Genomic DNA, 13,209 nt, shown 5'->3' on the forward strand with positions numbered 1-13,209 from the left:
AGCAGCAGCTTCCCCCCTCCCCAACAGGGACCTACAGACTTTGGAGCCTGGAAAAGGGAACTTAGCTGATAAGAACCTTGACCTTTGAGGTCAAGAAGAACAAACTCTGCTGAGAAGCAGCCTGCCTTTCCTCTGACCTCCAAAGATAAGATAAGCAGATTTCCTCTTATCTTAAGAGGGAAAAAGTAAACACTTCCAGACCCTAATCCTACCTGCTTCTCCCTCCCTAATTTCTCCCCCAAACATTCCCCCTTCCACACCCTAAAGCCCCCATATATAAAGTCCCAGCTCACAACCCGTGGGCGGACATATTTCTCTGCCATCTTTCCCTTCCCTGACATCGTTCTAGACATCTTTCCCTTTGCAGACATCCTTCCCTTCCTTTCCCTGACATCTTTCCCTGCCCTCCCTGTCATCCTCCCCTTCCCTTCCCTTCCCTTCCCTTCCCTTCCCCCTGCCGACATCTTTCCCTTCCCCAAGGGAAAGGTGCCCCGTGCGAAATAAATCTGTATCCTGCTGAGAATTCCATCTGTGCCTCGGTGCCTCATCCATCCGCTCGTACTCTCCATCCACCCGCTCGCTCCTGCCAGTTCTCTACCTATCAAGGAGGATCATGAGTTTAAGGCCAGCTGGGCTCCACAGATAGATCCTATCTCAAAAACAAACAAAAGGGGTGGAGAGATAGGTCAGTGGTTAAGAGGACAGGCTGCTCTTGCAGAGGACCTGAGTTTGATTCCCAGCACCCATAAGGTAGCTGACAACTTTCTGTAACTCCAGTTCCAGGGGACCTGACACCCTCTTCTGACCTCCTTGGGTACTGCACTGACACATACCCTGATGTAACTGCAGGAATAAGGAAAATGGAAGGGAACCCGGGAGATAAAGGGAAAGAAGGAATCTGAGAAGGAAGAATACACAGGTATTACTGTGAAGAGACAGGTGAGAGAGAGGAAACAGGTGTTACTAAGGGAAAAATGTGCAAAAAGGGTGTAGTTAAATGGGAGGGGGAGAAGGAGGGCTACAGAAAGAACTATGGGAATAAAGGGGAAGAAGGAGTTCAAGAGACTATAGCAGACAGAATTATAAAGGGAGAAATGGTGAAATGGGCACTTTAAATGGGAAGGGCAGGGAGGGAGAATAAGACAGGGAGAGAAAGAGGAGAGATAAATAGTGGAGAACATCAATTGATGGTCCAACCGCAGTTTCAAGGCCTAAAAACCACATCGATGACCACCACAGCAAACAACACTAGTGCAGTAGTGGCACTTTTATCTTGGGGTAATCAACAGCTACCTAATTGGACTGAAAGCCCACTCAATGGGCGGAAACTCATGTCTGATACTGTAAACCTAGCCAAATATACATAGTTGGAGAGGTCATAGATCTTAGAGAAAACTTCAAGGCTGTCACATCCCTGGACAAATATAATTTCTTACTATGTGAAAAATACGGGTCCTTAAATTTATAAAGTACTCCAGTCACCACCCATCAAATAAGTTTCCTTTTCAAGAGACAGATTATTACAGTTACACCACTGGTCATACACAGAGATTGTGAATTACCCAAGCATAAGCGACACATCTAGGATGCAATCTCTACACCTAAGGCTCACAGAACAAAGATCAAGGGATGAAGAGAACACTAATGCATCTTTCAGTTCTCATCAATGAAACTCCCTCATGCAACAGAGAGCCAAGAACACAAAAGATCACAAATGGCCAAAACACAGAGAATAAGAGTCTACAGAGTGTGGGTCATTGGAGAGGACTCCTATATTAAAATTCAACCACCCAGGGCTTAGGGATCCTTGCAGAAGATCAGGGGGCAGAAAGATTGTAAGAGCCAGGGAGGAGATGCATGACCATAAGGAAATAGTCTACAGGCTCCTGGGACTCTTCTCATATTAACCTACAGCAATGGTGTCAGCATGCACAAGACCCATGCAAAAACCCAGCACAGAACTGTGGAAATGAACCGCAGGCCCCAATCTTATTTGAAGAATTATTGGCAGTTGATTACTACTGGGTGAGGAAGAGCTGATCTTCTTAAAGGGAGGGACACTAGGTAGGCTGATAGATCTCAGTGGATGAACTTGCACTGAGGGACATATGGGGATACTAACTTTACATGATAGGCCTTAACACAAATGACAAAACGTATAAACTCCAGTGTGTGTGTGTGTGTAGGGGGGGACACTATGGGATGGTGTCAAAGGGGAAGAGGGTATAAAGATGATTTTGTGTATAAAATACACAAAAATTCAATAAAAATTAAAAAACAAAACAAAAAAGAAAGCAAACAAAAAGAAAAAAACCACCAAAAAAGTGTATAATATCTAGTAATATTAATTTATTATCAACTAATACTGAAAGGTATATATATATATCAAACAAGCTAGTAACTCACCCAGCAAATAGAATGGAATAAAGTACTTGTTTCTAAAATGTGTCTTTGGAGGTGTGGAAAGTGGAGGAAGATGGGTGGGAGAGGAGATCAGGCTCAGTCACACAAAACAGGGGCAGCAGGAAGCGCTCAAGTTCAGTGAGGAAACCAAAGGTCAGTCCTTCATAACTTTGGGTGGGACTACTGTGACTCTTAAAAATAACAGCAATATAGTATCCTAATAATATATAGCTATATATTTAATTCACTGATAACCATGAGGCTTCTTTTTGATTGAACAATCTACTTACATACACATTTCTCAACAGCCAACATAACGACACTATATAAACTCTCACACCCTAGTGTGAGATACCTATGTCCTCTACCTCCATCTAGTTATAGCTATATAACATAAAACTGGGAATTTTACTATCTTCACTCCTCTTCACTGGTGTACCTTACTCATCTCTTACATTACACTAGCTATATCGTAGTATTTGAATTATAAAAGTCTGTTTAAATTTAACCACCTGTCTTTCGTTTTGCTGTCTACCTGGGCCTTTTCTAAACAAGCAGAAAATCTCCAATCAGTCTGTTATCACAAGCAGAATGCAAGAGATTAGTAGCCAGCAGAGAAGGGTCAGTTTACACCCTTTCAGGATCAAGAAATCTGAAGCGCCCCACCTTAACTCGGAAAACCTGCAGTCAATAATAACATTAAAGTTGGCTTTATGTGCCAGACAGTTTTTGTTTTCTTCGTGGTTTTTACAATTTGAGTGTCGTTTGTGGTTATTAAAATATATGCCAAAAGGCATATACTTAACATTTAAAGTATTTAATTCATAATAAAGGTCTTACAGTTTAAGTAGATCTGAGTTAAAATACACTTCACATCAAAAAATTTGAAAAATGAAAATATTGCTTGTACTTACCCAGAGTAGATTCTAGCAATCTAGCTCTACTTATGGCAGTTAATATATTTAATTCTTTTTTAAATTAAGAAATAAAATAGGTCTTTCAGTAGAATCTGCCAATCCAAGTAAAAAGTCACACAGACCCCATTAATACTACACTCTCTCTTCTCCCCATAAAAGGTCAATTGTTTCTGGAAGGAAAGAAGCAAGCCTCAAGCTACACATTTAGTTGGGAAAAAGGGTCAAAGAACAGCTGTGCAGACCTGGGGCCAACTGGCCAGATGATCAAGTCAAGTCAGTGTGCAGAGGTAAGAGGAGATGGGCTAGCCAAGGGAACCCAGTTTCTCTCCATAATCAAGCACTTAATGACAACAAATCTAATTAACACCATAAACCAAAAAATGTAAGTGATCTTTTAAACTGTGATTAACTTTCACTTAACATTCCACTAAAGGAACTGTACTAGCTGAACCCATTGCAGATGACTTAGTGTGGTTCACAGGTCATTCCATGGCCTACTGAACCAGGTTAGCTGAGTACCTTCATATACCTGTCCTGTTTTCTTTTACAGAGGGCGATATTCATATTCCCATTATACCTTTCTCCCTCCCCACCTCCTCCTAGCCCTCTCTATGTATATATAGTGCAGCTGTGGAGAGATGACACAAAACAGTAAAATCTCAGTGTGACAGATACTGATATAGGAGAAAAGTTTAATGGCATTTTGGGGGGCTACAAAAGTTTAGGTCTATCAACTATTTCCAAGGTACTTGAACACTGACTGCTCTTGCAGAAGACCCAGGTTTGATTCCCAGTACCCACACAGCAGCTAACAACTGTCCATAACTCCAGTTCCATCCAGGGGATCCGATGCCCTCTTTTGACCTCTGTGGGCATTGTACGACCCAGGTGCACTTACACATATGCAGGCAATACACTCATACACATAAAATAATAAAATAAAAAGGTGTGTGTACCAAGACTACTTTTGTAAATTAAGTACAGGTTTTCAAAAATTATTTTAGCATTTTTTTGTTAAGCATTAAAATGCTTAAAATATCAATAACCATGAAATGTCTTTAATGTGGTCAGATATTCATGGACCAATCATTATTAATTTATGATTTACAAACTATCTTAAATGAGACAATAAAATGTGCATCTCAGCAGTGCTCTTGGTGGAAGAAAAGGCAGTCTCATGGCTCTCCATTCACTACAGGTAACAAGTCATGAAACGGCAGAAATGATTCGTTATTAGATGTAATAGCTTTGTCCATAATTAAACCTCAACTCTGAAGTGAAAAAAGTGCAAAATAGTGGTCTTTCAAAAGTGATTTTAAAAGACTTACACAGTAGATACACACACAGACACACACATAAGTAATTTAAAATCTTCAAAGCAAGCCCTAAGCAAAAGAAAGTAAAGGAAAAGAAAAAAAGATGACAGTAATTTTGTAATGTTTCTAAATTGAAAACACTAAAGTTTACTATAGAAAGTAACTTACAGTACTTACAACAAATTTTCATTGTTTTGGTAGCTATATTTTGGTAGCATTCATTCTGGAGGTCTTTTAAAAATGTGTGCTTGGCATCAAAAAAGGCCTAAAGAGGAATACTAACAGAATTAAAGGGGAAATCTAAATCTCTGTTTTCAGTGACTCCTTAAGAACTTTTTAGACCTACAAGATTTATTTAAAGTAAATTTTGTAAAGGGTCTTCACTATCCTTTATAAAAATATCAGTTTGCTGAGACAAGTGAGGGCATTTTCTCAATTTTAATTAGACGTTTAGTGAAGATTTGGCACATGTCAGTACTTTAAAAAGATCCTTTACTGTAAATTTCCTGAATACAAGCATCCAAAGTGTTATGTCAAAACCTTTCCGGTAAACGCTTGGTCTTCTAAATGTTAGCTATGGCCATTCACACGTATGTGTCAGAAGGAATGGTCAGTGTCACCCTGGAAAGAAGGCAAACATTCCACTAGCACTACAGACTAGCTCTGGCTTCATTAATCCAAACCACCTGTCTAAACACACTAGCAATCTGTACTTCAATGTTAAAGAGATCCAGCTGAAATACAATCTCTCTAATTCTGATCAGCTTGAAAACTTCTTTTCCACAATTAAAGGGTCACTATAAACACAGAACCTGGCATTGTTTTTCTGTGATTAGGTTTCAGTAGCTTAAGTCTCCGAACACTAGAATTCTTCACACAGCTGTTACATTGTGGAGCAGGGATGGGCTCACATCTGCTTCTTGCTTATTTCATTAATGGTTCACTTCCAGGTCCTTTCTCCAGATAATGCAGGACCCATCTAAGTCTGCCTCCTGCATGGTGGCTTGTTCTGGTGAGTCAGTCCCCATATAATGCAAATCTTAGTGAACTCACATCTGTCACAGATCGACCCAATTCATGGGCAATCTTTTCCCATCGACCTGGGGTCCCTCCTGGGAACTTAACCATACTTCTTGTCAGCTGGCTGAGGTCCTCTTCTGTCCATTCAGGTGCCTGTAAAACATTAGAGAAAATAAAAAAGGTAATTGAAAAAAATGCTTGCTAAAACATTTAACAAGCCCGTGAAACAAATTATTGGCAGTACCCTGATCTTTCTGCAAAGACCAACAGTACTAAAATGTATCTAGGTTTAGTTAAAGGCTGGAGCAGTGCAGTTAACATCAGAACACGGAGTTCTTCCCAAGGTTTCCCTTCGTGTATAAGAAAGAAGTACTGCAAAACTGTATTTTGAAGACACTTAAAAAGAGACTATTCAGTTTTAGATTTTTCATTAAAATGAAAAACCATTTTCAAAGCCTATGAAAAACTCTTGCTGCAAAATGCAATGCTACTCATAAGTCACATAACATGGCTAGTAAAGGTTTTGAAGTTTAAAAGAGAACAAAAAAATGTTAAGAATTACAAAACAAATGAAAACGTGAACAAGTAAATGCCCTGGTTGAGAATCAGAGGGGAAGATATATGTCTTGTTCATTCTATATAACAATATTCAACTTAAAAAATGTTTAATTTGTCAAATGTTAGCATTCTGTAAAACTTGGGAACAAATAAAACTGGAAACTCTTTCCACCAAGATGTAAACCATCAGTCCACGCAAAGATTTTAAGAGCTGAGTAAATTATTACTGAAAAAGTAAAAACACCTTAAAGACCACAAAACTGCATTAACAAAAACTGCATTCTAACAGGAACATATTGTCTGTATTTTACTACCAGTGCCTACCAATGGTCAAATCTAAAACCAAGTAAAGCAAAATAAATTATTGTTGAATAACAAAAACCATGCAACAACAACTTTCTAGCACTGAGCTACCACCCAGCAGCAACAGAGACTCTGGTATTAAACAATGAGGGATGAAGGAGGCCCACCTCATTTTCCTTTAATTAGAAAGAAAGAGAGAAGGGAGAGGGGATGGGGGGGCGGGGAAGAAGGGGTATTGGGAGGAAATCTTAGAAACAAATACCTTTTCTAATCACCATTTCCGATAATGAACAGCATACACCAGGCAGTTTGCATTACAGAACCATCAGCACAGAACAACAGTCAGAGGTGAGTGACCCCAGGGACTATCTCCACAGCTACAGCAAAGCTTCTCCCTGACACTAATCCTCCCTGTCATTCTCCCACTGTGCTCCAACCACACTGACATCCGCCTGCTTCACTGCAAGCTTAACTGGGCCCTTCCTGACTTTTTACTGTCTCCCCCAATCAATGGTTCAAGCATGCTCTTTTCACCATGTCCAAATGGCAGCTTCACTCACAATCAAAGTGCACTGCCCTGTTAAAGGGCTTTCCAAAAGGCTCTCCTATTTGCATTCATTTGCAAAGCAAACTACTTTTATTCACTTTGTTCTGCTATCAAGAATGTTCCCTGAAGCAGATAAATTGGCATAAATACAACCTGCCACTTAAGAGTCAGTAAATAATAGCCAATAGTAGGGAGGATTTTATCAATCATTCTATTTTGTATCCACTAAGGGCTGAAAGCCTCAAACATATTCATCAGCACAGCCCCTACAATACATGCATAAATTCACTTCTATAAAAAGGTAGCCTACATTGGGTCTGGTCAGAATTTCTTTGATAGTTAATGAAGATCAGAAATCTAATTCTCCATATCACACAAGGTAAAAATTTACACAAAGAGGTTTTCTTTCTTTTTCCTTCTTCATTTTTTGCTTTATATTAAGGGAAGAAAGTATTATTTAGACACCATTTAGAGGAATATAATTAGATTTTCAGAAAAATAATACTTTTATTGCTAAAATCCAAAGCTTTAGTTAAGTATACAGATTGGTTTCAGAAGTGCAAAAGGGTTAGTTAAGTTTTTAGTAGAATTTAAATATAAGCTTGAAATGCAGAATCAAATCATGAAGAGAATTAAGTTGAAATTGTATTGAAACAGTATTGGAACCTACAGGCTTTCAGTGCAGCTTCACACCAAAGCAAATCATCTAATGTCTGCACTAGCCTTAACAAACATTTGGAACAAACAAAATTACCTAAAATGTCACAAATGTAGATTATTGCTTCACACAGTAAACCAATAAAAAAACCTCTATTTTTAATAGAAGTTTGCTTTTCCAAATCCCCTACAAATATTAACAATGGACATTAAAAAACCAATCTAATTTTAATTCCTTGTTAATGAGCTTAAAAATACAGTACCACTTTCTTGGCAGCCTGAAAAACCATCTACTGCATAACAAACTTTCCTTTTAGTTTTAGCTGTTTTATGGCCACGATTTTTTATTATTTTTAAGAGATGTGTAGTAACGAGGACCATAGCTGAAATCTAAGAGAAGCCCGTTAGCTACTCATTATTCTCTCTCCTACAGCTGTAAGGCACTTTGGTGAATGCAATTCCTCAGCAATAGTTAGGGGTGTCTTTAGAAGCAACAGAGCCTACTGTGATCCAGCTACTCCAGCAGCCATGAGGGTGGCCGTAGTGTGAATGTATTCTCCCTGTTCTATTCTAGAGCCAACTGTAGCTGTGAAAGTCAAATGAATGCATAAGCATACTGCTTTGCCACTTAAACCATGTGTGTCCAATATTACTGAAACACTGGGCCAAAAATTCATCTCTACAGTAAAGTAATGGAAGATACCACATGGTGTGGGGACAGCTGTTGTGACTACACAAGCATTCCAATTTTGCATCAGAAAAACCCTGCTCTGGGAATAAATCTCCATATTGAATACAAAATAAAAGTAAGTTTTCAAATTATTCAATATTTTATGTAATGATTCCAAAATATGTCTACATAAGAACTTACAGGGAAATAATGATCCTGTGGGATGGATTTTGTCATAAAACCTGCTGTTCAAAGACTTGGTGCCTCTGACAGTTTTTAATATTCCTGGATTACAGGGCTTGGTGGCTATAGGGGAAAGCTTCCTATATTTTTATATGACCTACGTGCAGGGTTTTCCCTTCCAGATTTGCACCAAAACCCATTAATTACAAGTATTATGCAATTTATTTGGCTGAAAAATTATGAATGAAATAAAAATGTACTTATCGCTTATTGTATTTTCATATTTTAATAATAAAAGGTCCTTTTCTAACCCATATGGAAACTTCTTGATGTTAACTATTTTATTGAAGTAACCCGTCAGTGATCATTATTTATATAATTACAGAAGCTAAATTTATGGCTTGAACTATTTTTAGCTCATTTTGTTCAACTCAAATTCTGGGGCATTTTAACCAAGACAATGATATCCTTTATTTATCACTTGGTTAAAATAGAAGATGTACAGCTAAGAATGTGGACAGCAAACCTCTAACTCTATGTTCTGTACAATTTTAGAATGCACTCAGCTTTCAGTTACACAATTTCCCTTTCCAATTCAAGTGACCCTGACAAACATCTGTGCAAATAAATAGTATGTTAACAACAAAAAATTAAAACCAAATCACCATAAGTGTCTTTACTCTTGTTTTTAGTTTTCAGACTTCACAGTCAGCCAACATACTGACTGGCAGGAGTCAGGAGTCAAAATATTCGATGTAACCTCCATGTTCCCTACTGTCCGCAGACATCTGGCATTGCTGAGTATTGGAAGGGCTTCCTCAAAAGTCACCTCAGAAAGCTCTGGCTCTACCTCTCTCACTTCTCAAAGTCTTTATGGTCATGAAATGCAACTGTCCTCAGAAAGGAACCTTTTCCTTTTAGCTCCTTTCTAGATAATGAAAGGAGCAGATGATTACAGGTATCTATTTAGGAAATTCTGGATCCAACCTCAACTGGCATGACATTTCTTTCTCAGGATAATCACAGGACAGCCTGGTTTATATACCTTCTGGGGAGTAGTATGGCCAAAAGGAGGCTTAAAGAATCAACCTAGCAGGGTGTGGTAGTGCATGCATACCTGTGATCCCAGCACTCAGGAGGCAGGGGCAGGTGGATCTCTGTGAGTTCCAGGCCAGCCTGGTCTACATAGTGAGTTTCAGGACAGCTGGGGCTACAGGGAGACTCTCTCCTCTCTCTCTCTCTCTCTCTCTCTCTCTCTCTCTCTCTCTCTCACACACACACACACACACACACACACAAATCAACCTAGTTCTGACTCATCCACTTTGAATTTCTTGTAGAAGTTGAAGTCTTAGATCTGTGGCACATGATCCAATATACTTGCCAATACAGTTCTAAGTGGGGCATCTCACAGGCCTATGTAAGTGGCATAAAACTATCTTCTCTTCTTGAACTCTTTCAGAAAAAAAGGGAAGGCTAGATACAAAGCCAGGGATGACTGGGGCAGAATGGGAGACACCAGTTTGGTGGTGTTGGAAAAACATCAATCTCAATCTTGACATGGGTTTGGTATCCAGCATGTGTGAGGAATTCTTGTGGGCTGGTGAGATGGCTCAGCAGTAAAGATGCTTGCTGTCCAAATCTGGCCACCTGTGTTCTATCCCTGAAACCCATGTAAAATGTGGAAGGAAAAAACCAACACCACAAGACTGTCCTTTCCTTCATGCATGCATTGTGTGTGTGTGCACATGTGTGCAATGTGTGCAGCATACACACATTTAATATAAAATGTGTGTGTATATATATATATATATGCATATATATATGCATGTGTGTATGTATGTGGGCATGCAAGCTACAGCATGTACCTGGAGGTCAGAGGACAACGTTGGCCTTGAATTCAAGAGATTGGAGTCCTGCCTCTGCTTTCCAAGTGCTGGAATTAAAGGCATGCGCTACCACACCCAGCTAAAAAGTAATTCTTGCTACTTAAAAGATAAATAACCCTTTTAAAAATAGGCAAAGAGGGGAGGGGGGGGGAGAGAGAGAGAGAGAGAGAGAGCGCTAGTGGTTAAGAGTACTTGTTGCTCATGCAGAGGACCAGGGTTCAATTCTCAGCACCCACATGGCTACTAACAACCACCTGAAACTCCAATTCTAGGGGATCCATGCAGGCAAAACACTCATACACATAAATAAAAATCACCTTTAAAAATTGGGGAAAGAATCTTAAAGATTTCTTCAAAGATGGTATATAAATGGTCAATGAGTACATGGAAAGGTGTTTAATATCACTAGTATATTAAAAACCAAGAATAGGGCTGGAGAGACGGCTCAGCGGTCAAGAGCACTGACTGTTCTTGCAGAGGACCTGGGTTCGATTCTCAACACCCACATGGCAGCTACGAACTGTCCTTAACTCCAGTTCCAGGGGAATCTGAAGCCCTCTGTACTTCCGTGGCATTGCACGATACGGGTATACTCACATACATGCAGGCAATACACTCATATACATACAATAAAAATAAATAAATAAATAAAATATTTGAAAAAACCCTAAGAATATGCAAACTATAACCACAATAAATCTGAGCTTTAGGTCTAGGGCAGGATGCATACATTGTGAGATGAGGCTCTGGAGGCCCAGCTTTATGTCTCACCTCAGTCCTCACAATGGTGTCTGAGTTTCTAGTACCTGTTTTACAGAGCCACTGAGGGGTTATAGAACTTGTTCTAGGCTTCACAACTTTTTTCACAAATCATTCCACTATTAAAAACCCATCAGTCTTTCTCATTTCCCATAGTAAAACTATCCCGAGTTCCTCCGTATGGCATCTAAAGTCAGGCTCTCTGTTTTATTTCACTTTAATCTCTGCCTTAGCTATGCTTCAGAAGGCCAACACTGCTGGCTCTAAGCAATCAGGTTATCTCTGTTCTGTTATTCTCTTTCTATCCAGAATACACTTTCTAATTATCTTCCCAGCAACAACTCCTCCTTCACTAAGAATTATTTTCTCTGGGAAGCCTTTCTAACTCTCCATCTCCATATCTCCACATCTTCCCTCTGTAACACAATACAGTTTTATTAAAATTGCATTTTATTATAATGGTCTGTCTCTTCACATGACTGTTTGTAAGTATAGATTATAACCTCCTCCTTGTATACACTCAATGCCTCCAGACATTATAAAGTTAATGAATAATTGTTGAATAAATTTTGGGGAGTTAAAATAGAAAAATTCGTAGGAGAAATAGATTGTTACTAGGTAGGAAAATAAATTCAAGATATAATAAAAGTGGGCAACTCCTATACAAGTAGGAATGACAATAATGACATCCATGCCCAGGGTCAGTGATGATCAAAATAGAGTCCTTGCCTAGTGAGGTCAGAGGCCTTCCAAAGAGAATTCTTGTATCTCAAGGGACATTTTAATTTATAGATTTATAGCTCTTAAAATTAAATGTGATCTCAAGGGAACAACTATTCTGTCTTCAGGCAGAAAATTTTCTGTATTATACTACTGGGGAAAAAACCTGAAACTAAAAGAAATTGAAGAGATTAAAAAAAAAATGAGGGCGTATGATTGATAAATGCTATAGGGGAAATTAGAACTCTTATATTCTATTATACTCTACGATAGTGCAACTAGTATTTATCAAAGGTCACAATATTACACAGAATGGTACTTGATTTTTGGTGCACTGGAATCTACCCTTTTAGAGCATGAAAAGTTAACGTTTTTAGTAACTTTTTGCTTAAAATAGATTTCAATTAGAAGCAATCTAGTCCTGTGCCCTATTTTTCAGAAAGAAGAAATGGAAATCTATAAAAGTTGAGAAAATCTCCTTTAGTTTCTTGTGCAGTGAGCGACAGATCTAGGGGATACCCCAGGTTCCCCAATTCTAGTCCAACAATTCATTGGCAGTTTCTGAGGCTACAAATTGAAGTGTTATGAATATCACAAAAACATGCTCCAAGACAAAATGTTCAAAGTGGCTATCTTTTGAATGATTCTACAACATTTATGTAGGCTTACAATTTACATGTGCATGTGTGTGTGTGTTTGTGTGTGTGTGTCTGTCTGTCTGTGTCTGTGTCTATGTGGGGGTATGTGCATGTGAGTACCAGTACCCAGTTGGCCAGAGGCATCAGATTCCCCTGGAATTGAAGTTACAGGTCACTGTGAGCTGCCTAATGTGGGTGCTAGAAATTGAACTCAGGTCTTCTTGGTACAACAAGCTGTCTTAACTGTTGAGCCATCTCTCCAACCCTACTTTCTTTTCTTTCTTTCTTCTTTTTGTTTTTTAGGTGCATGTATTTCACTTTGAAATTAAGATTTATATTAGCCTCCTAAAAACTCTGAGAATATTTACTGTATGAATATTATAATCTAAATAAGACACAGATTAACTGTTCCTTGACGGTATGGCAATGGTGTATATATTCTTGTGACCAAAGAAGTTGGGTTATGGTTATATTGTTAAGTGTATAAAGATTATCTGAGTCAGGATTCTTTTTCTTTTCTTTCTCGCTCTCTCTCTTTCTGGATCTCTCTCTCTCTCTCTCTCTCTCTCTCTCTCTCTCCTACTGTCACCTGTATCCTATCTCATCACTTTACCTTTCCCTCTCTCAGT

The 13,209-nt window shown here is 38.8% G+C and overlaps 1 protein-coding gene across 1 annotated transcript in view; it reads right to left on the bottom strand.

Annotated features, from left to right (window-relative positions):
* The window catches only part of Dnajc1 (DnaJ heat shock protein family (Hsp40) member C1), a 199,159-nt gene that overhangs the window by 34,899 nt on the left and 151,051 nt on the right, over nucleotides 1-13,209 (bottom strand). The window contains exon 9 of the mRNA XM_008831717.3: nucleotides 5,690-5,809. Within this exon, the coding sequence (XP_008829939.1) occupies nucleotides 5,690-5,809 (120 nt within the window). The remainder of the gene's footprint in view (nucleotides 1-5,689; nucleotides 5,810-13,209) is intronic.

The sequence above is a fragment of the Nannospalax galili genome, unplaced genomic scaffold (genome assembly GCF_000622305.1).
Source record: "Nannospalax galili isolate Female #2095 unplaced genomic scaffold, S.galili_v1.0 scaffold14, whole genome shotgun sequence".
Lineage (NCBI taxonomy): Eukaryota > Metazoa > Chordata > Mammalia > Rodentia > Spalacidae > Nannospalax > Nannospalax galili.